This window comes from Dermacentor andersoni, chromosome 7 (genome assembly GCF_023375885.2).
Source record: "Dermacentor andersoni chromosome 7, qqDerAnde1_hic_scaffold, whole genome shotgun sequence".
In the NCBI taxonomy this organism is placed as follows: Eukaryota; Metazoa; Arthropoda; class Arachnida; order Ixodida; family Ixodidae; genus Dermacentor; species Dermacentor andersoni.
Genome location: NC_092820.1, coordinates 167,940,275 through 167,964,765, shown reverse-complemented (window position 1 = coordinate 167,964,765; position 24,491 = coordinate 167,940,275). Strand labels below are relative to the sequence as shown.

The window sequence follows — 24,491 nt, the reverse complement described above, 5'->3', positions numbered from 1 at the left end:
ATTCTGTAAGCGTCCGCCTAGTGGACTGTGCATTTCGGCCGTTGCTTATTGGCTAGGGCCGTTCGTATACTCCTCGCTCGTACAGCTCCATCCAATCAGCAGCGGCCGAAATGGACAGTCCACTATAGGTGGACTCTTACAGAATACCTCCCCAGCCTTCGTGCCGGTTTGGAGCATGTATTTGACATGGCGACGGAATTCATGTCGATTCCAGCAAATCCATAGCTTTCGAGAGTCTGTTCTCGCTTGCTGGTTGCGTGGACATTTAAAGGGACACTAAACATTACTATGAAGTCAAGTTAAAGTGATAAAGCAATGCTCTAGAACCTCTAAGGCGTCAATATAATCGCGAATAGAGCTTTAGTAACCGAGAAATTGAGGTAAATGCATGACACGATTTCAGACCCCCCAGCGACATTCCGGTACTAGCCCGATGACGAAGGCACTCCTCATCATAATTTATCACTAGTACTCAACTACTCGTATAAAAAAGATCGTTTCATTAGATTATAACACGGAAAAAAATGCTACTTGTCTACCTCTGTTCGATTCTAAGAAAAAATAACATTTTGACGTTACTCTTCAGTAGTATGAGTGGTCGAAATGTTTCGTTTTCGCTCGACTCAGCGCTGCGCGCGCTTTGGAGTTTCAATTGTTTCGTTATCGCGTCGTGCTGCGCTGGTTCTGCTGGCTCGCGAAACTCGCATTTGAAACAAGCAGCGAGAATGCCACGTCCATGTGATGTCGTGTGATGCGCGAACGGTCCGCGGAACTTGGCCAAGGGGAGTTGCAGCGGCGAATCCAACGTTACTTATCACTGTGTGCCAACGAGTGAACCTCTCCGTTCGAAGTGGTTAAGTACCGTACCTCTGCCACAGCACGTTAACAAAGAGCCGAAAACCGCATAGTGTGCTCGCTGCACTTTCGTCCAGATGATTATGAGTTCAACGCCGACTTACTGAAGGCGTGTGGAGTACTTTTCAAAGCAATGCTTTCCCGTAGCGCTGTTCCGTCGGTATTGCCTGCATTCTCCGAAGCGCAAGAACTACATGTCGAAGACTGGGCGGCGAGTGCGGCATTTGGTTTTCACGAAGGAAAAGCTACAAATTTGCGAATATGTACAGCCATGACATACAGTTGCCGTCGTAGTAGCACGCAACGACGCTGGCAGCGCGAGCCCTCAGCAGCAGGTCACGTTCATCAGTGCTTAAATCGCTGAAGTCGAGCCCAGCATCGCGAGCCAATGTGTCGTTGTCAGGGTCGTCCATTGCAACGAGCGTCAAAGTTGGCGTGATAAAATAAAGAACCAGCTTATTGTCGCGCGCTTTTACTTCCGCTAGCCACCATAGTTCAGCTTTCGCGCCGCTGTCGGCTCTATGGCTCTGTTTCTGGCCGCGCGTTTGCGTTTTGCGCAGAAAAGCCGTAGCGCCGTCTGCGGGCACCGTTTTACTCACCGACGGCGCAACGTCACTATGAGACCACGACGTCACCACTCCTCGATAAGAGGGCGGGCGATTTGAACTGCGCTAGAGGTACGCGGACGCTTCAGAACGCATTTTCTCTTAAAATAAATCTCTTCTTCGCATGAAACAAGCGTTTCGAAGTTTCTGGGATGGTATTTCAACAGTCCACGTTGACTTAATATTAACCTTTAGTGTCCCTTTAAAGATGTCGGTTTCACCCAAACATCCCAGCCAATTGACATTCCTTCGCTCTGTAGGAAATAGCATGTGATTTAAAATCCTAAACCGGTTTTCTTTCCCTGCGCAATTTGCAATTTCTTGGATATTTCAGTAGGACTTCCCCTTTCAGAACACTTTCTTGGGCGAGAGAGAGAGAGAGAATAAACATTTTTATTGGGTGAATGCAGCTTTGGAGAGGTGTCCTCGTTCCAGAATGCCTTGAGTTCGGGCCGCGTCCTGGGCCCTCGCAATCAGCCGTTGCTCATCCTCGAGGTCGGAGCTGGCCAAGGCTCTCTCCCAAAGCTCGTTAGTGGGGTAAGGGTTCGGAGGATTTAACGGTGCCGCTCTGCAACCCCATACTATGTGTCTATGTGTCTTAGCTGGTTCATAATTAAGAAGAAAAACAGAAGCGCAAGAAAGAAACAAGGACGAGACGAGCACACAGGACTGGCGCACGTCCTGCGTACTCGTCTCGTCCTCGCTTGTTTTGCATTTCTGCCTTACTTCTCAATTCATCTTTCACTTTTGCCATCTTTCTTATTGTTTGACTGTACTGTACAGGGGTTCACAAGTGCCATGTATGTTATCTAATTCTGCACGAAGTGTCATTTTATGACATATATTGTTTATCTTTTCAAAAGCCACCAGTGCTAACTATATTTAGTCTAACAAGACAAAGATCATCCTTTATCAAACGTCTCTACACTTGTGTTTCAAACTTGGTTCCACCTCTCAGACATTAAAATAGCTTCCTGCAAAAGTAGATAACTGTGTTTCAACCTTTTTAAGAGTGCCCAGCGAAAATTTCGATTAATCACTTCATCGATGAAAAACCCTGCAACGAAAGCGATTAATCGATTAAAGGCTAAAACGATAAATGATCGTTACTCGTTAATGATCAATAAACGAATAAAAGACCCTACCACTGAGGTCCGCGGGCGGATTAGCTTCGCACATTGGGCGAGCCCATTTTCCCGCTCCGAGAGACGCCAGCCGGTTCTCGCTGGCTGATGGGAGACAGCTCTTTGCAGCAAGTACACGATATGCTTTTGGTTCGTGAAACGAGGCGCACGGCCAGCGGGCAAAACGCAGCCAGCGGATGAGAGGAGCGTGATCTGTACGCCTGCTTGCAACGTGGAGCGACGTACACACACACACGCACAAACACTCGCGCGTGAAAGCAACAGACGAATTGAAAAGCACGCGCGCATTTCATTAACTTTTCCCAGCGCGGTCAGCCGCGCTAGCTGTCCACCGCACGCGTGATGCACCCGTACCAACGCTGTTGCCCTCTCCTGCTGCCTTCGTCACGAAACTCGACCTTGCAGGAACAGCAGACGACACGCAAGGCCCCAATGTCAAGAGGCCACTGTACAGTAGGGCATGTATTACGCTATCAAGATCTCGTTATACTGGAGGTGGACGAATGTTCCAAGTTCCGAATCCAATATTACACAATAACTATTCGTGTTCGAAAAGGAACCATCCGGTATCTTCGAATATTCGAAACTAACCAAATTTTTTCAACGTCAACCGACGGTGTTAAAGTCACCGTGGTTAAAGTTTTGTTGCTATTCTCCGTCTGCTAAACAAAGTATCGCAAATTATCAGAAGTGAAACAACGACATTCTTTTTCTTTTTTTCGAAGGAATGTAGAAACAAAATGGGTAATGCAAACTTTGTTTTCGGTTTCGCTGCGGAAGCCTACATGACAAACTTGTGAGTTTCGCTTGTAGTCTGTCATTTATCTTTGGCAGCCAAATCACGTGGCATTTCTTAACTTTTACGCTGCGACCAGTGATGTTTTCTTTGCAACGGCCTCTTATGCATGTGTCTACGGGGCCACAAGTGCTTCAGCGTCCTTTTAATTTTTTCACAACTTCTGATCGTCTTACGGTAACATTTTATTTAACGCTTTCTGGCAAGGCTCTATTCCATACAGCAGCCATTCATGCAACAGGAACAAGGCTCTAAAAATGGTTAGAGGTTATTCGTACAGTTATTTAATGACAACTAGTTATCTGTCTAAAACTGATTATTTGTCCCTGATAGCTGTCTTTTTTTGGACTAGTCAGCACATAAATATATATATATACCTGCTGTGAATAAGTATATGCGTCGTGCTCGATTATTCGGTATTCGATACTTATTATTCGTATTCGATTCGTATTTGGAAAATTTGATATTCGCCCACCTGTACGTTTACCTTTGAAGTCCGGGACATCCTGTTTAGTTATTGATCTTATTCGCCAGCCTTTTATCTGCACTCGCACGAATGGGGACCGTGTGAACGCTCATTTTTCTCGCACTCTCAATTTTTTTTTATTTTCTTCATTTTTATATCCTCTCGCACGCTATCCGTGTGTAAATTTTGGAGAAGTACTCAGCACTAGAAGTAGAGTTGTTCGCTGTCAACTTAACTTCTTTTACTGTTGCTTATTGATACTGTGAATGTGAGGAGACTGACCTGGTTTCAATAGGAAGATATTTATATCTTGCTGAGTGATAACTCAGAGCCGTAGAGAAGATAAATGCTTTCTCGTTTGGACGAAATTCTCGATTGAACGTAACAAAGCTAGTGCACCATTTGCGTTCCTTTAGATCGTGGTCTAACGATATAAAATCGGCTAAGTGTACAAAAAGAAAAGGGGGGATGGGGGCGCATCAGAGTAGAAGACCGCAATTTGTGCAGAACTTCAAAATTTCCTGCGCGAAATGCAGAAGGAAAACACAAACTTTTTAAAAACAACGACTACGACTTGTTCGACACAGACAAGCTATATGTCCATTCGACAGCTTTGAAATCCTGGAGAATGCAATTCACTTTTCTTAGATATGCTAAACTCCTTGCGCAACGGCTGGCGAGAAGGAGTTCGGGGAGAAGTGTTTGCAGCAGACGTGGGTGACGTCTGCGACATCGCGGAACGTCATAAGTTTCGTCCGGACATGTCTGGGCCATCGCGGAACGCATTTGCGGTATTTTTGATGGGCGCCAAGGAGCTGGACTAGCGATCTAAAGTTGCAAATATCTAAATTCCCGCTTACGTCGCATCAACTGCTGGCAAGCATCGTTCTCCGCTCGTCCGTGCAAGCGGCTATAAAACGAGCCGAGATCACTGCTACCGCTCCGTCAGCTGACGGACAGAAACTTTACGAATCGTCGGCGCAAACTATCGCCCGTTGATTATTTGCCCAACGCCAGGCCCGTACTTACCAGCGTAACTATTATTACTCTCTAAAGGACTCTATAAAGCTACTCAAACCTCCATGGTACTGTGTACACGTACGCGAAAGATCACAGATGTCGCAACCCACTGACGAGGCGCTCGAAACGAGTGGACGACGCAGACGACCTTGGTGCAGCGTCGAACTGCGCGGCCTTTAAGAAACCTCCTACGCCTCGCAGGCGCTCATCCTTGTTAGCGAAGCGGTATCGGCTATGCCAAACAGAAGCGAAAGCCACCCGCAATCACGTCGGCGCTATTTTGGAAGTCACGGACATCGCCAACCGTAAATACCGCTCTCCCCCCAGCAACTTCCTTTATGCCTGTGCGTCTGAACACGACGATATTCCTGTTCAGTTTTGCAGAGTATACAACAACTGGTATAGCGAAACCACCGGAGGTCACTAGTCACAGAGTAGTCAGCGCTATTTATACTACTCCGGTACAACGAGAAGTAGCAGACGGCATCTGTCTGGTGCGAGCATTGCGTGTCGGCGCGATTAGCACTGAGGAAAACGCGTTGCGATTGAGCGCTGATTGCGAGCTACCGAACGACGGGACAGCGATCGCTAAGCGCGTCCTAATGCCTAATAAAAGAAGACAAACAAAAAAGAGAAAGAAGTGGGACCCCCGCCGCGGAAACCTTGTCTCGTGCGGCGCCGCTTCCTTTTTGGCCCGGGTCGCACACACACGCACGCGGACAATGGTTTAATCGAGGAAGCGGGCACTGCACGCACGTTGGCATATCCTCTCGCGGACGCATTTCGTAGCTTCGGTCACGCTGCCATTTACGGAATCCGCACGAGACGCGCTCGGGGAAGCGATGCAGCAGCGCAACCGTGACCGCGACGCCGCACTTTGCAAGAGCGCTGCACAGGGTCACCATTAAAAAAAAAAAAAGAAAGAAAGAAAGCAAAATGTTCATCGAATTAGCAGCTCGAGCGCATTCAAAAGAAGGAGTCCAACTCAAGCGACAAACCGTGGCGAGAAGACAGCAAACGCCAAAGCAATTGATTCATCACAACACTCAAGCAGGTGATCTTAAGAACGAGAACTCACGGAATCACCTCTTCCAACTTTCTCGGGCCACTTTGTGTCGGGGCGTCGCTCTTCCTGGGCTGGGCGTCGCTTGCTGCAAAGTTTGGCCACTTCGGCGCGCCCAACGAACTTGCGGCGATCGGTTGCGGCGGGCTGCCGCAAAAACACTTTGCAAGCAGCGACCACGTACGACGACGCTCCCACATGCAGCGCAAGGCCGTGTCACTGATCCCGTGTACCGGAGGGAGGAAAGCACCGAACGGCAGCAAAATGAAACAGGGTAATCCAACGCCACAAGATCCGAGAAGAGCACGAAACGCACGAACTGCCCGAGTCAAAACTCGTAGAAGCACCAGACACACGCACACGCACAAACACGCACCACCCCGGTAGCGCGGGCGAATAACTTTGGCTTCTGAAAAGAACGGCGAATATGAGGGAGAGGAGAACCCAGTGGAAAAGGTAAAAACTTCTCGTTCAACCTCTCTCTCTGGTTGGCGAGATGCCACGAGCGTTGCGAGGATTACCTTTTATGAGCTGCTCTAGAGGGCGCCGCGCTAAATAGGTCAAATGTTAGTTCCAAGGGGGCGCCACCTCACAAGCAACCTTTTAAGTTTCCGAATTACTGAAACACCGCCTACGGGCCTACGCCGGTTTCAAATTAACTTTTTGCTACTAAGTTCTGAAATTCACAGACTTATTCCAGCTAGTTTTAAGAAAAGAGACTGTTTTCTTCAAATAAAAACATTGAACATGCAAAAGTTAGTTTGGGTTCTTGCTACAGATGACGCCGTTCTGTGAGCCGGTAGCAACGTCGGGTGCTGTGGTGATTGGAGCATAGTATAAAGAATATTGGAGTTCGTGTAACCCAGAGGTGCTGTACAACAACGCTCTGTGTGCGAAGCGTGTGCATGCGATGATCACTAACACAGCCAGCACCAGGGTCCACAGAACACGAGCATGGATGGCCTACTCATGTTTAATCGATAACAAGCGCAAAAATTTGACTCTGCGCAAAATCACAATTTTAGTAATGGCGTGATATAAGAAAACAAAAAAACAACTTGGCAGCGGTGGGATTCGAACCCACGCCTCCGAAGAGACTGGTGCCTTAAACCAGCGCCTTAGACCGCTCGGCCACGCTACCGCCGGTTAGAACGGCAAAAACAGGCTTAATTAAACCTTTGCACAATAAAATTGCCATTATCTACGTTTTTTTTTTGTGTTATTACGATATCCAATCTGCAAGTGCAGTCGGTGTGTTCACGGCACAAAGCATTCTCCATACACGGCCGCAAACCTCAATTTGTTGCACTCGCTAGATGAATCTGCTGCATCCGCTCAGCTGCAACCGCAGTTGCGCGGATGTCGTCGTCTAGAGCCTTTCGCGCACTTTCGCGTGTATTATGCAGTATAGTGGTTGATGCAGATGCGGAGACGCGCAAAGTAAATGCTGGACCATTGCCTCTTTTACTAGATGCCTGCGGGATGGCTCACGCTCCCAGCGGAACGGACCTGCCCTCAGTTCTGAACAAGCGTCGCGAAGTAACGTTCGTGACAGACTATCATCATAGCTATCATCACGGGTGGCGGGAGGTGGCGACGACTGACGACCCAGCGCACGGCGTTTACGTGGTCGGTACTGCGGTGAAACCATGGTGGGCTCAACCCTTTTGGGTGTGCATTTTAAAGGTTGGTTGTATGGTACTAGAATAGCTATCACCTGTAATGCCTGCATACATTGATGACGACGATGAAGGTTAATGGGTTCCGAGATCGGCGCGCACGCCTGAGGAAGATTTCGGAAGCCGCGTGAATGGTTCTGCCCATAGAGTTGTGAGAAACTCTATGGTTCTGCCAGCGACATATGGCGCTCGTGGCTGACAGTAGCGGAGAGGAGAAAAGGGAAAGGATATGGCAACTGGTTTCCCGTTCATGAGGCAGGCGCCTGGTAAAGGCAAAAACTGTACCCATTTATTGTGTGAAACTCTTGACCTCGTAGAGCTGATATTACCTGGACCGCACCTTGAAGAAAGCTTAACCTTGTTATGCCAGTGTTGCACGTCAAGGAATCTCGCAACTTATTCGGTAATCAATGCGCCAAACTTCACTCCAGTACATACAACAAAAATGTATTTGAGGCCTTTGCGTAAAGCTTCCTGCACATAAATCAGCATTTTGAGGCATCGCTTAACTCTGCGCTTATCAGACTCGCTAAGTATAAGAAATTGTTCTCGGAAGGCACCATCACATGCGACGTGTTCTCCCGCCAGCAAAACACAGCTTGAGTAAGGTGGTAAAGGTCACGGGCAATCGCCAAGATACACGGCTCACATGCCGGCAGTTCAACGTAACTCATGCTGCGAGTAGTTTGTTCCCAAATGAGACTTTCCATAACAAGTGGATCAGATTAGAAAAGATAGTTGAACGTTGATTGCTAACGAGAAGTCTTACTGCACACTGTCTCGCTAGCACTGGCATCAGACAATGACAAACTGAGTTTCTTCATGCCTCAACCTGATCTAAAGTGCATCAGGAACACGGGGCACTGTCAATCATGATTGGCTGCTTCACATTAAATTATGGAAAAAAGCCAATCGCATAGGATAAATTTGACCTCAGTCTTGACTGTGATCCTAAGTGCACCGCGAGAAATGGCTCGAAGTGCCAATTTAGTCTCTAAAGCTCACAAGGTCGTGCTCTTCCAGTGCTTGTGTCGACCAGCAGCAAAACCGTTACGGTCCTCTGATAACGTCCTTGGAAGATGAATGCTCTAGCCTCAATCAGGGCGCACATTTAGCCCTGATCAGGTCACAAAATAAGCAATCACACTGAGGGGGCGGTCTAGGGGAATGCTTTATTGTAGTTTCCAACGGAGAACGAAACTACTACACTGGACGACGGAACGACACCTCCTGAACACGAATGTAGAAAAGTGCACAGGTCAACGTCCTCGATGCAATAAATATGTGCTGCAAACAGGCGGAGTGAAGAGGGTCACAACAGCCCAGATATAGGTCTCGCTAACTGCAGTGGTTTAGAAAAAGCCTTGTTTTATGAAAAAACACTCAAAAGCAAGGAGATTTCAATCCATTCTTCAATGCAACTGTTTCTTTTTTCTTCACATCTCCCAAGTCCACTTGGCAACGTCAACATCAACACACGGTGCTGCAAAGCGTCAACACGCACACCACAGTATATCTGGTTCATCAGTCATGCCAGATTATGGCAGCCTGCCACTGCAAACTTGCCACGTTATTCTTTGAACCCTACAGCAACCCCCCAACCCCTGCCAACCCACAGACATGCTGTAACAAAAAGTGTAACGAAGGTGAACGACCTCCCAGGCTAGCAAAAGCCCAAGAAACAGCACACACGCATGCATATCAGTTACGATTTGAAGAACAGGATTAAGAAACCGTTGACAATACAAGCAACCTCTCCATGTCTTTGCGCAATGGTTTGCATTGATAACATGGCAGCCATTTACAAATGCTGCTGACAGGAAACAGCAATCTGAGATTGGAGGCGAGCCTTCTCCATTCAACCCCCCAAGAGAAAGAGCGGAGAGGTTGCTGCACAAAGTGCAGCAAGGCAGGTACAGACTTCACAGCATCTCAAGAAAACAAGAGAAAACTGGACACATTTTGTGCAGCATTCACACATTAGCAGCAACAACAAAAATGCACTCTGCAAACGAGAACATCGAGCACAAGCTCCCTTTCAGCCACGTCAGCTAGATGTGTTATGCATTAAGTATGTCATACAAGATTTGAATAGAACAGCCGTGACGACTTGCATTCCCAGATGTTATCACGATCCGGAACAATCTTTAAACATTTTTTTTAACCCCTAAAATACGTCGGGTGTGACGCATGCTAAAAAAATTTGATGTTGGCTACAATTGATGATGGTCCTCTACATGCCTGGCAAGAGAAATCGATAATGGAGCCATCATACGCCTGTAATATAACCACAATTCAGACACACCTACAGCAAGAGAGGGGGAACAAAAATGAGTGAAGGGAAGTATTAAGAGTGCAGTAAGCAACTTCTCTCGAAGAAAAAATATGTGAGAACAAGAAACAACAGATAAAAAAAAAAAGTTCAAGGGAAAAAAACTCACTTTTGCGACCATCAAACAGCCGCACCAACGATAAGAGAGTTTGACAACAAAAGTTAAGCAAATGAAACTGGACTATGTAAACATTTTTCTTAGAGGCTGTACCCACTTTTTTTTGTTAAAATAAAAACAAGAGGAAAAAAAAAAGGCAGGGGACACATTTCGAATACCCCTAACACAATCAGAGGTCCAAGATGCAGCTACTGTTGGCTTAAAAAACAACTGCTGTGATGGTGGAAAGAAAAAAAAGAAAAAAGGGGGAAGGTCCTGTCCTCTGGTAGCTTTCTTGGAACATCTTGGAATCGGTTTTGTCTGGAGGACAAGAGACTCTGGGGCAGCCCTCTTCACTCTTCCTTGGGCCTCTGGGCTGGCTGGCCACCCATGGGGATCTTGGACTTGATCCTGAGCACAGACAAGCAAGACAAAGAGCATTACCACAGCATCCTTAACCACGGCCACGTTGGAACGCGAGCAGTGTTACGGCCTGTTGAATCACTTCGCACTGCTCCACCGCAAACAAAACAAGCACGAGGGCACAATAGGTCGACGATAGGAATTGGCTGCCGCCGCTTGACACGGCGCTTAAGTGTTAGAAGTTTTATTTGTTTGTCTACATAAATTAGGATCTCAAGATACACAAGCGAGAATAGGGTGAAGCCAGGTAAAATGAGAAGAGAATGACAAAACTCAAATTACACCTGGCATATTCAGTGATGCAAATGGTAGAAAGAATACGATGATTTAGTCTTTGAAGACTATTTGTGGTCCACTGAAAATTGCCGTTACAATCTCAAGTATTTTCTGTTGGGCAGCGCAAAGTACAATTAATTGTTTTTGTGAAGTTGACTAGCACCAACTTGAGCTAGCTTTTTCGGAATCACATTTGCAGTGCGTTCTTTGTAATTCCTAGACACATTTATGCAGCACTCAAACAGTGGATATCGCACAACCAAAGCTAACATCTCAGCCCTAAGCCCTTTGACACCGCAGAACATCTGTTTTTGGTAGCAACTCCACAGCGCGTTCAACGACCTGCTTTTTATGGCCAGTAGCCATGCAATCAGCTCTGCTACTGCCGAGTTGAGGGTTGAGTGTTCTGCATCTGCAGTTCTCTTCATTGGAAAGCAAAACACTGCAAGCAGGCATAGAGCGAGGTATAAGCACAAATAGTATTCTCAGGGACATACAACTCAGAACTCAAAAAGCAATAGACATAGCTGAATACCATAGTGATCTTGCAGTGCACTTACAAGAAGCCCAACCACACACTCCCGTGAAAAGATGGGCTGGTTAGTTGTCCATTCAAGAAAAAGAGATGGCAAACTTTACACACTGCCAACTGCGCACAGAAGAATGCTCTCCAATGGCCAGGAAGCAACTGTGTGCACTATTCAACAGGAGTGCAAAATGTCGGGCACTAAGCCCATTTCGTCCTCATGAAAACTCGCAAAAGCAGGCTATACCACAGCCAACTAGACAAGGTTGGCATTCTGTGCCACTGGCAGTACCTCAAGAACCAAGGGGTGGAATGCTAATGCTGGGAAACGCTCTGATCGAACAGGCTGTGGTGGCCCTTAACACCCGAGTGCTTTACGGGCCTGCGTAACAGCACATAATGTGTTCCTGCTCTTGCCACAAACTCGCCTACAGGGAAAAAAAACACCTTTCACGTGAAGCAAGCAATGGAACCAACAATTTTCAGTTCATAAAAGGGAAATTTGGAGCTATATGCTGCAGTTTGATGGATGACCATTTCCCCTTTCCTGAACCTTTCTCCACCTTTGAGTACAGCAAATAAGTTCTACAGAAATGCAGTGTCGCAGCACTTCAAGTTGCCAATTAATTGGCCTAGCCATGCAATCTGCTAGCTTCTGGTTAGCTCAGACGGTAGAGCGACCACTCCGGAATGGTGTTCGTCCCAGATTCAATTTGTTGCCCGAAAAACCAATGTGCGATTTCCTTTGTTGCTTTGTGCGACAGTCGTGGTGGGTGAGAGCTTTCCCTTTCATCAAACTTCCTACACCTTGCAGGCTTCCACAGAACTGATTTGCCGCAATCCGTTTTAGCAACCACCCATGGACGGAGAAGATAGCTCAGACGCACTTCCAATCGCGGGACTGCACCCACGAATGACTAAGTTGTTGGGGTCAAGCATGCAGAGTTGAACTTCAATTACTCGGTGTACTTCATTGAGCAAGTATTCCTCTATGCATTGCATCTAGCTGGCATTCTTGTATAAAAATCTCACATTAAATGCCCTTTCTGTGGTTGCACTGAAAGCTAACTTTCCCTTCATAGCCACAGAAGGTTGTCCGCGAGTATATAACCTCGATATAATCAAGTTGCACTCGCAGCACATTAAATAGCAAATTTAATTAGTTCGAGGTGTTAAAGCTTGAGAAGCAAAACCAACGTCACCAATACCCAAAGCCTCCCTGGTAGATAGCATCCGTCAGTAAACACTTACAAACAAATCGGAGGAAAATCGGGCCACAATGGTGCGGTTATGAGTGCCAGTGTGTGCAACGCAGATCGTGCCGAGAACAATGAATCGGCGTGGCTCACGGCATCCGATATATGCATATGTTGCGCTGTGCGGCGCCGTCAATCTTGGGTGCCGTGGCTGACCATGCTTAGTGCCCACAGCCAGCGGCCACAAATTAAAAACAGAAGTAAAAATGGTATGGCTATTTACCCCGTGTGGAAAAGTCCGTTTTGCCAGTTTTGCTGTGCATTGATGGCGATAGCAATGAGACAACTACACAAAGTAAGGTTTGTAGTTCTATTGGCGTCACGCGCGCTCAGGCGAACATTAACAGATCTCGCTCGCAGTCCCAACGTTGGCAAACACTTCACACAGTGTCTCGGAAACGAGATTATGCAACCACCAATACTAGACGCACGGGAACCCATTGCGTATCAGGGCACCAACAGTCTCAGTTCGCCCTTTGAACTTGCAGAGTAAAGATTACCCCCAAAAACAGCGCATGGCCCAAGCATTGGCGCACATGCACTAGCAGGAGAGGTCAGATAGGCCACGCTTTTCCTGTTCACCGCCTCCTGGCGCAAATGCTTTTCAAATGCAAATGCAAAAACTTTTCATGCAGAAGGACATTTGAAATAATGTTTGCCTTGGGAGAAATTCTTGCATTCTTTTCGTTTTGCTAGATTTACTAGCCATGTAGCCTCAAAGTACATGCTTGATATGGCCGAAAACTTAACTCAACGCTTGTCATAAAATTACTTCGTTAAATTGTGGACTTTTTTTTTGTTGGAAGATATATGCTGTTTTCAATGCAGCAACGATCGGGAAATGGAAATAGTTTGTTACATCGAGGTTGGACTGTATCACGGTTTTAAACCCCCAAATGGCCTTCGGCTGCAGGTCTGTTCAGCATAATAAAACCATAATAAAAAAGCAGAATAAAATCTTGTGTATGACCTGAACACTTACGCGCCAATCACGTTGCCCACATGTGTCCTGGCCAGGCCCAGGTACTGGTCAATCTCCGTCTGCATGGTTAAGCACATTCACAGTGAGCACATGTGCAACACACTGACCATAATTGAGACAAATGTGTTATCGAGCGAGACCAACCTTGTAGGTCTCGTAGACCTTGGGGAGCGTGAATGCAGACACATAGGCTGAAAAAAAAAAAAGAAATAGAAGATACTATAAGAAAATCTGTAGATACAATTATCTTCTATTAACTATGTTCTTCCTTTGCACTACGCAATGCTTGTAACATATTCACTGTTCTTTTTCAGCTATGTTATGATCAACTCCCTAACATACAAAACACTTGCAAAACTTTTTTTAGAGCTGTGTTTCACAAGTGATCTTCTAGCTAGGCATTCAAACGAATAGGTGAGACTGCTGCCTCTATTCACACTCAGACAAACAAAGACAAACAAATTGAGCTGGGATAATCTTCACATGAGCTACGCAAACGTGTGCCAGGTATGCCACAGTAGAGTAGAACCCCGCTTATGCGTTCCTCGCTTATACATTTTCCCAGGTAGAATGTTGCTAAAGCCTGGTCCCCTGCAAAGGGATCATATACACCTACTTATTAGAATCCCCTTTGATATGTCATCCTTCCAGCAATGTTCCCACATTATACAATGCAACTTTGGTGTATAATTACAAGAAAAATATCAAGCGTACAATTTAAAACAAAAGGCTCTGAACGTCAACCATGTTGGACACCTTCTAGCTGCGCACATCTGACCAGAACCAATGCATGCTATTGAAACACCACAGTCTGAGGTAATTTCCCAAATTTTGGGCACCTCACAGCATGCCGTTTGATATATGGACCCAGCGTCACGACTGTGTATTAATTTGGCCACAGAGTGTAGCAGAAATAGCTAAATTTTGCTGTTGATACGTAGCCAGCATGGTCGTCTGCCATGTCGCCGACGTCTCCTCAAAGCCCCAACTAGCAAGCCTAGGCATTGCAGCAGTCACCAGCTGCATCCTACCCAAGGAAAAGTGAATCCACTAACTTGCAAAAAGTGCATTTGCAGTGCAAGTTTCATGCGTTTCTCCATTTACGTGCAAAATAGTGACAGTCCCAGGTGACTTCTTCGAGCAGTTTCAAGTGGTGCTAACTCCACACTGGATGTCCGCACCGACGAGGGTGGTGATCAAGCGAGGAGAACACGGGACAGTGACTCTCGTGACCATTCAGCTACCACAGCCCGATCGACTTCTGCTATGTTGCCACGGGATGAATATTTGGTGCATGCATTGACTACTTTCACTTTTCGCTTATCTGTAGCAACAGCATCACGACGGTTGAAATACGGAGTGACCAGGCCACAGGCAAACTTAGAATTTGTTCTTGTTTTCTTTCCGTTCCAACATCTTCAATGCAGTGGCAATGAGAACAGGAATGGTACAAGTAGAACTAGTAAAAAATTTCACAGCCATTACAAAGCTAGAAGACAAGTCGTACATTAGATATACAGTTGAACTTCGCAATATCGAAATCGGCAGGGAACGCAACAAATTCACTTTTGCGGGAATTTTGTTGCAAAAAGAGACAGCACAGATAGCCAATGCATCGCAGAACAATACTTTACTGTCAAAATTCCGTTATCCTACTTTGCAAGCTTTGTTTTGCAAGCATTGTCAACAGTACAAAGTCCACCGCATGCGTCGACTAGCAGTGGCAGTACTGCCATAGCACAGTATTCTCAGTCAATTGCATTCGGTGATGCGAACACTTTTACGAGATTTTGCGTCTGCATCGGACGCAGAGCAACAGCGCATGCAGCAGCATTTCTCCAGCGCATGCTGTTGCCCATAGGCGCCGACGCGTCCGGTACTGAGCGCAAAATGATCGCATCTCATGTACCCGAAGGCAAACGATCGAGATAATGGCTCCAAATCCGCACGCGATGCCTGTCGGGTGGCACCAAAACCAGTTTTTGAACCAAGGGATGCGCATTCCCGGATGATCGCTCAATCATGGCCCGATGTGTGACACTCCATATGCCATCTCAAGCGCCATAAACAACTCCGTGTCGGTGGGACGTGGATTTCCTTGTTCTTGCTGCATTTTTCTCACAGAGGCGCACATTACGCAGTGCACTGCCGATATCTGCGATTGTTGTTCGAAACACGCCTTCAGTTTGCGTTCAGTTTCACCTGGCGTGATTGGCCTAGGCCTTGCCGAGTTGTCAGCCGCGAGGAACGCAAACTGAATGCGCATTTTGAACAACAATCTACAATCTCGCCTAGTAGGCATGCAAAAACCGTCATCACATGTGGGTAGCAACATGCATGTCAGTTCGAACGGGCGATCAAGAAACAAAATGGCGGCCATGACGTGTTTCCAGCGCACTGATCGCTTCCGGCACTTAGTTTTTGTGAACAAAAATGGTGGCGCCCACACAAGTGTAATGTGGTGGTATTCTACGTAATATTAGTACAAAACAATCGCATTTGAGCACATTTTTGCACCTGCTGGCCTTACGCAAGTAGGTAATATGCGGAGTTACATTCCGGCAAATTTCCTTGGCATTGGATTGCAGTACAGCGACATTTCGTTGCAGAGAGGTATGAAATGCATTGAATCCTATTGGCGCTCGGCGGGAATACGAAAATGTTTCATTGTCACGAGAATTTCGTTATCGCGGGTTTCGAATGTATTGGTCTCTGCATTCAACATGCTATGCCATTGTCTAATTTTAACTGTGTAAAGAAAAGCACCAACACTTCCCTAATGGTAGTATTAACAAGCATCATTAATCACAATTATTAATGGTTAATGGCTTTTCTAATCCCAGAAGCTAAGAGGTCTCCATTATAGAACAGGCAAAACTAACTGCAATCATTTCATCTGGATTTGCATAGACAAAAAATTCTACACCACAGCACGTTCTCACCCAGAATGATGAGGGTCATCCCGTTGAACCAGGATCCCACGTAGGTCAGCACCCAGAACAGGAGGGCAAGCTGAAAGGCAATGGAAAACCATTCACGGTCTGCTTATAACATTCACAAGAACACACCCACTCCAAGTTGACCTTGCGACATCCAGTTACAATGATTTACAAAATAGGTCCAACTTAAAGGGACACTAAAGGCAATTACTAAGTCAATGTGGACTGCTTAAATGCCATTCCAGAAACTTCGTGACGCTTGTTTCGTGCCAAGAAGAGACTTAATTTACGAGAAAATCGCATCTGAAGGGTCCGAATACCTTTTTCGAATTTCAAATCTCCCGCCACCCAACCGGGGGAGTGGTGACGTTGCATACGCCATCACCGCCCTTTGCTGCCGTCGGTGAGTAAAACTACATCTGACAGACTGCGGTACCGAGTCAACACAGATAAAGTTAGGGCGGCGGATTTGCCGCTGCGTTTTGCCCAATGGCGCAGACCGTTCGCACATCCTGCGATTTCACATGGAAGTTGAATTTTCTGCTGCGTGCAGTTTGTGCGAGTGTCGCGAGCCAGCAAAACCAGCGCAGCACTACTGAAACGCGAAAGCGTGGGCGGTGCAGAGTTGAGCGAAAACAACCTTTCGACTGCTCGCGTCATTGTGAAAGGTAATTTCAACGAGTTCATTTTTCTAAAAGTGAGATAGAACGGGACAAGCAGCATTTTATTTTGTGTTAAAGTACAATACAAGGATGTTTTTTTGCATTGAATGGTTGAGTGCTAGTGACGAAATTTAACTAAGGAGTGCTTTCATCATCGGACAAATGTTTGAAAGTCCCAGATGAGTCTCTAATCATATCCTGCATTTACCCGAATAGGTACAGTAAAACCTCGTTAAACCGTACCCGCTTAAACAGTAGTTTCGGTTTAAAAGTAGTAAAGTCAATTCCCCGACTCAGCGGCCATTGAACATAATGTATTTTGTATCCGCATAAACCATACCAGCTTATTGCATACGCATCGGTTAAAACGTAGCGTTTCCACTTTTCGTCGCGCAAACACGGCAGTGCGTCGTCTCCACCGGGCGGTCCGGCAGAACAACAAGCCTCAGAGATCGGTACAACGGCCTCCAAGCGCCCTGTGCGTTTGCACGTGAAGCCGCATCAACATCAACATCATTTCGACGCCGTGCCAGAGAGAGAGAGCGCGTTGTGGCGTTGTGCAAGCGAGTACTCGCGTCATGCCGAAGCTCGGATAAAAAAGACGCCGGGTGCTCAGCGTAGAAGAAAAATTAGACATCGTCCGTGCTATCAAACATGACACGAAGAAGTCGGCGCTGGCCCGCGACATGGATCTGCTGTTGACTACAGTGTGTGGCATTTGAAATGCGAAGTTGCTCGGCAGCGCTGCTGCGTCCGCGAAGAGATGTCGGCTACGAGGTTCGACTTTTTGCCATCGTTGCCTCTGTTGTTGCCGAAGTGTCGACTAGCGACAGTGATGAGGACGACACGGAAAGCGACGGCACGGGCGATTCAGGCCCGACAGTGGCAGAAGCTGCGCGTTACGTCAGCCTCGTGAATGCAATCGTCGCAACGAGAACAGGGGCGCGATAACATAACTATTCCAAACGAAAAGTTTTCAGAACTCCGGCACCCGGCAATGAAAAAGGCGCCCCGGGACTTATGCAGCACTAGTGCGCGCGTGCATGGAGAATACGCAACGCCAACGAGGAATCTGCCGTGCGAGTGTTTGCCGAGAGGAGGGGGGCTGGCTGGGAAGCTGGCACGCAGCTTGAGTAAGTTTGAGGCTGCTGTCGTCGTGCTAGGCCGCCGCGGTATCAAACGAAAATAACACTTATGTCGCGCGAAGTGAATAAATACTGCCTGCTTTTTCCCCTTTCATCGCACTCTGCGAGTTCCATTTTCAACAGGTAACTGGGCGATCTCATGCTATTTCGGTTAAATAGTACTACCGTTTAGTACGCACTTTTTCCGAGCTCCGGCCGACTATGGTTTAACGAGGTTTCACTGTATTAAGTATTAAGGCTCTCCTCACAATAATATTGACGCCTTCGAGATTCTCGAACACTAATTTATCACTTTAGATTGACTTAATATTTGCCTTTAGAGTCCCTTTAAAAGTTAATACCATATCTGCACAAGGAAAGAGTTTTTGTATTTCTTCTCCCTTGATTTATAGTACAAAAATACAAATGATGCTATAACTGAATCGCGTTATATACTATTTGCATACATTTAATGCATACTTCTTATTTAGTGACAACTAGCGGCATTGCCATGGGCACCAAACCTCAACTGTTCAGGGAGTAAATCTCGTCTACAGTGCTGCCACCTCCACTTGTGCTTGCCACCTAGTCTGTCTGGTCATTTGAAATATGCCACCATCGACTCGGTCAGCAATGGCTTCGAAGGTTTCACTGTGAGGCATCCTTCAAGCAAAAGGTCGTTCCACTTGAGGAGTAGGGAAACTGAGTGGCATTACATGCATCAGCACATGTGCACGCTATTAGCAAAAGCAAAAAGATGCCAAATTTTTACGCAAGGCTTCATTTCCCGGCCCCAGACAGGAACATTCTCCAAAACTTCATGCACAGGCTTCTAACAATTCCAAAATTTTATTAAAGAGCAACTACTGAACCAACAGCCACTTGGAATTCGTCAAGACTACGGCGCTTCAATTTGCCGGCAGCCTGAACACACCCCCAGTCTCATTTTAAAGCTACCTAGAAGGAGTTCATGATTCACAAGGAATTTTTGCTGCTCCTAAGGACCAGAATTTGCCAGAAACTGCTGGACACATTATTCATGAATAAAGCTAGCTGCCTTTCAGAGGTCTGTTGAAACGCTACAGCATTCCAGTTACTATCTGATGGTCATGATCAGAAATGCCAAACAGACACTCTTTTTTGGACATGACACTGAACTACAATGTGGAAGCCCAAGGCACGAAGGTGAAGTACATGCACTTTCTTCTGGAAATAATATAATTCTGGGGTTTCACATGCCGAAACCGTATGATATGATTACGAGGTATGCCGTAATGGAGGAACTCAGGATTAATCCTAATCGTAACCACCTAGGGGTCTGCTATCATGCATCCAATGCACGGTACAAAGCCATGTTTTGCATTTCAACCCCATTGAATTACGACCACTGCAGTTGGGTTTTGATCCCGCGCCCTCAGGCTAAGCAGTGCAACACCAAAGCCACTACGCCACTGCGGCAGGACTCCTAGAAATGAGAAGACTATTATAACAGCAATGCTGTGCTGCTTGCTCAATGGACACAAGTTGAAGCCCTACTTAAACTTCCAAAGCAAATGCATATGGCTGGTGCCACATTTCTTGAAGACCTAGTACTAGTGCGGGTGCACCCGAACGAGTGAATGGATGTGGATCAGATTTTCTGCTGAATAGAAAATGTGTGGAGGAAGAGGCAGAAGGGCACCTGAGCGTGCGTGCCGTGCTTTTACAGTGAAGCTGTGTATGGCTCAGATCCGGGGTTTTGTGGCGTCTGTGTGTCGATACTGGCGATAGTGCAGAAAGGGCCCAAGCTCAATGGCACATACCCCTGTGGGCTCGGGGACCTGTAGAACCCCCTTGAACTACCCTAGTCACACCTGGGATCCAAAGAGGTCCCAGGCCCAACGGTAAGAACAGATGTTTTGTGCAACTTTTTCAAAAAGGACTATTAAAAAATTCTCAGCGCCAACCACACAAACACACTCATGCCACTGCTTGCACATTCGTCATCGTCTTCTTCCACAGCTGGCTCCGATGTCGCTCATCACTACAGCGTAGCATTTCATTTCTCTTCTGTTGTCTTAATGGGGAGGCTGTGTTTACAGGGTATGAACCATTCATTGTCTTGCGTGACAGACATGATACGTGGAGAGAGAGAAACTTTATTGCAATGGAAAAGATTTGAAGGAGGGTTGGCCGGAGCCTCTCAGGATACGTGGAAGTGTGTGCGTACTTATATTGTATCACTATGACCACAAGCCAGGACAATAGATAGGTTCATACCTTTGTTCAAAATTCTGTGTCGCCTCTGTGTTGTGCGCTAAACAGCTTTGCTGGTCATCCACCTTCAAGGAGTGGAATGGCTCATGAATTTTCTTTCTCGACTTCTATAGGTCTCAATTCCTATAGATGACACATCATCGTGTTTAAGAAGCTTGCAGCCTGCCACACTGACTTGGCAATCACCGCCGGCGGCATGCAATTGCAACTGCAGCCGCTAGACGTGTGCCTTCATAAACCTATTACTGACCGGAGTGCTCGGGTATGAATGTGCTTTGACACCAGCAGACCTTGTGAAATGGGTTCAGGGCTCTTGGAAGCGGTGGTTGCGCATTTGTTCAAGAAGGGCGGCAGCCCTGGATAGTGCCGAAGACAGAGCACACTGCCTATGGTTGACAGTGATGAATATTTGTTGGACATTGAGAAAGACCTGTAGAGTTGGCTGATAAATTGTATTTTACTGGGGTGGTTATGTGCAGTTTATAAAACGTATTCTACGAGATATGTGGTGCCTAGACTTTTTTTTATTAGCGAGTTAGAATTATCATCGAATTTTGTTTTCTAAACTCAATGTAAACCAACCTGCCCATTACTATTAGGGATGCATTAGAATCATGCAAATATCGTAATATTTTATCAGCTGTTGAATTGAGAGACTGATACTGACAATAATGCCGGCATAGTGTCGTGCTTGCTGATGACTAAGGGAAAAAGAATTAAAATAATTGCGACATAACATAATCTCAGGATGCAGGAAAACAAATGAAAAATCGTCGCCCAAGCACTCCGTACAGATGGTTAACCAGCGAAGCTGAAACACGCGGCCTCGGTGTTTATCACTGGGTTAATCCCACCGGTTCATTAAGCGACGGCTTGGTAGGCTGCAGTATCCTCGGTACACAGTTGCTGCTTGCGCTCGGCTGCATGAGCCCGTTCTTGTGCCCGGGCTGCAGCATCGGCTAAGCGTAGACGAGCTCATTCCCTGTTCTGCTCGCGGCATTGCTGATCGAAAGCTGCCTGTTCCTCAGGGATATGTATGACGCGCGCGCTCGGCTGCAATGGAGAGCAACGACGCGACTACTGGCGCAGCCAATCGCACGTCTGTTTCTCTCTTTTCTTTTCGCGAATGCACATAGGGCTGTGTGGGAGGAGTTTTCGACATACAGACAGCAGACGGACGAATCGGCTAGCCATATACAGTCTCGCTGTAAAAGAGTACAATGTGTGCAAGAACCAGCACAGAACTTCACACGCTGTCAACCAAAACACTGCCAAGACAGCAAAGCTGTTGGGCTGACCTTTAGTGAGTCGACAAGGTCCTCGACCAGGAAGAGGCTGCGCAGGCGAGCCACTGTTGCGTCAACATGCTTGACGACCACATCAACCGTCTCATGCACGCGCTCCTTAGGCAGCGACAGGTCCTTTTCCAGGTACTCCCTAGGACAACAGAGAAAGGCCACCATCTCACACACACACACGCATACACCAAACCAGCACTGCCTATAGGAAATGACACTGGTGAAATGCACAGGCCTAACCACACATTAACATGTTCCCGCAGATAACAGGCTATTCATTTTGCTAGTATTTCCACGCAGCAAATGTTCCCATCCGCCGCCACTCTTTATTTAGGTTAGCTACATCTATGCTCTGTTCCATATACCTAGCAGGCAACACTGTGCAAGCTACGCAAGTAGTACGTCTGCATGTTTCACAGTGCAGCTGTATTTGATATGCAACGCTCCATACAAAACTATTTCCTATGCAGTGGAACCCAGTTGATATGTTCCTCGCTGATGTGTCACGTTTGTGTCGTGTTGCGGCTGCTACATCGTATTTTCGCAGACCCGACCTAAATTCCATTGACTCCCATGTATTATGTTCCCATTTGATACATCGCCATACTGTAATGTTATCGCATTTGAAGGGGTACGCTGTGTGTGCGGAAAGAGTCGAAGGCAAGCTCCAGAACTAGCCACAGACAGTCGTGCCATGGTACTCTCCCCAACCCGTAGCACATGTAATTGCAGCTACGTCTGGTTCGAAAGAAGAAGGCAACCAGAAGTGTGAACTCTAACACTTACTTCTACAAGCAGTAAGGGACACTGGCAGAAGGAAGTCCACTCAGTAATAAGTAATAAATAGGCTTGCCTCGGTGCCTTGTATAGCCTAGCAAACGAAGCCACTCATGGGTTGCAGTAGATCGCGAGTAGACAGGAGGAAATGGGTGTGTGCGCTCTCCACATTTTAAATTCCCACATTTTAACTTTAGCGGTGCAGAGGGAAATTTGATTTCACATGTAGCAACAAGCGACCGACGTTGCAAAAGCCAGGCACTGCACAAGCACATTGGGAGAAAGTGTGCACAGGTTAAAACCTACCGGGAAGCACGCACACTGGGCCAAATATGCCAAGTGCAGAGCTACGTTTATTTATGGGCTGGCAAGGGTCTTTCTTATATGTGTTCCATATTTGGCAGTTCTCTTTAGTCAGCTTCGCCGCCATAGAGCCATGTTATGAGCTGATGCATGCGCAGAATGTTGTGGTGAAGTATATGAAGAGTGGAAAGGAGTCATTGTCCGAATACATTGCACTTGTCCCTCAATTATACATGCATGCACATGCCACCCTGAGTTACAGTACGAGCGTTGAAACATTAGATACCTGCGCTGTCAGCCATTTAGAGCTGTTTCTGACACTATTGTGGCGATTTCAGGCCTTCGTCAATGCTACATTTTTTTCCTCCCGAAGTCTCTTGAAAAGTATCAACAGGGCTCGGCTATATTACAACACAACTGCAACTATTCGATGTAAGGTTTTGCCAAATCACGTATTTGTGCATCTTTGTGGCGCCTCCATGAGACACCGTTTTAGTCACAAGAGCAAGCGGTGCACCGCGCCCACTAGTCGCAGGAATATATTGCTCCACTCGTTCGATGGTAAATAGATTCAGATCTGCGAAGCCTTGCGTATAATAATTACGTCATATTTGGCAACATAAAAGCGCGAGTCTTGATGTTGTGTCTAGTTATGTTACACATACGCATGGCCTTCTCTTTCATCCACGACTCACTATTTTTGCATCGCTATGGTGAACAGTGAGACAAGTCTCGCTCCTCATTGTTGGCAATACAGAGGTCATGACAGACACTGTAGCGGAGGGCTCCAGATTAATTTTGACTACCTGGGAAATACATGTTACCCAGGTGGCGAAAGGTCATGAATACTCAAATCTTTACAGCACAAATGTTCTAAAGGATTTGCTCTTGTATGTTAAAGTAACAGAGACCACCTGCAGTTCTGACCTCAATTTTTGCATCAGCTAGCGAAGAAATAGTTTCTCTTTAAGAATATTATCTCAAGCGCTTAACTACACCTCAAACAAGAATAAATGGTGACTGCGTCTACAAATGATGCCCAATTCTGATTTAAAAAATTAAATTATGGGGTTTTGCTAGAACCATGTTCTGATTATGAGGCACGGCATAGTGAGGGACTCCGGATTAATTTTGACCACCTGGGGTTCTTTAACGTGCACCTAAATCTAAGTACATGGGTGTTTTTGCATTTCAGCCCCATCGAAATGCAGCCGCTGTGGCCGGGATTTGATCCCATGACCTCATGCTTACCAACGCAACACCAAAGCCACTAAGCAACCACTGCAGGTAATTCCAATTTGAAAAAACATTGAGGCGGAGGGAGGCTTATGTCACAATGACATAATTCGAAGTGAATGGCTTACCGAAGACCATCTTTGTGCAAGATGAGGAAAAGAGCGTGGAAACAGGCAAGCTGATTAAGTTTCAATTAGATTTTCTTTCTTTGAACTGCTATCAAACAAAAGCCAGTCAAATTTGAACTGCTGTTTAGTTCAAGTGGCAATTCTATTTGCCTGCTTTCCATTTAGCAACATTCTGCCGTACTTGGGCAACAATGCAGAGTCACAGACCTCTCTCCAGACTCGGCTGTCAATACAGACACAAAGCTTT

General features: G+C 46.5%; 2 protein-coding genes and 1 non-coding gene across 16 annotated transcripts in view; all 3 read right to left on the bottom strand.

Moving 5' to 3' along the window:
• Positions 1-6,441, bottom strand: part of LOC126533064 (MAP/microtubule affinity-regulating kinase 3-like) — a 153,362-nt gene extending 146,921 nt beyond the window's left edge. For 3 of the 11 annotated variants that reach the window (XM_055071746.2, XM_055071743.2, XM_055071750.2), the window contains exon 1: positions 5,966-6,378. The gene's annotated coding sequence lies outside the window, so the exon portion shown is untranslated. Of the gene's footprint in view, positions 1-5,965 lie in introns of all 11 variants that reach the window. The other 8 variants (XM_050180276.3, XM_050180279.3, XM_055071744.2 and 5 more) reach the window with 5 other exon arrangements.
• A 568-nt stretch (positions 6,442-7,009) lies between these two features.
• TRNAL-AAG (transfer RNA leucine (anticodon AAG)) lies at positions 7,010-7,091 on the bottom strand. The gene has a single exon. It is a non-coding gene; the product is annotated as a tRNA-Leu (tRNA).
• Positions 7,092-8,782: 1,691 nt separating this feature from the next.
• Positions 8,783-24,491, bottom strand: part of Rtnl1 (reticulon) — a 29,839-nt gene continuing 14,130 nt past the window's right edge. For all 4 annotated transcript variants that reach the window (XM_050180298.3, XM_050180299.3, XM_050180300.3 and 1 more), the window contains 5 exons: positions 21,801-21,939; positions 16,464-16,533; positions 13,666-13,712; positions 13,522-13,580; positions 8,783-10,469 (listed from right to left, as the gene is read on the bottom strand). In XM_050180298.3, coding sequence (XP_050036255.1) covers positions 10,412-10,469; positions 13,522-13,580; positions 13,666-13,712; positions 16,464-16,533; positions 21,801-21,939 — 373 coding nt within the window. In that variant the 3' untranslated portion in view covers positions 8,783-10,411. The remainder of the gene's footprint in view (positions 10,470-13,521; positions 13,581-13,665; positions 13,713-16,463; positions 16,534-21,800; positions 21,940-24,491) is intronic.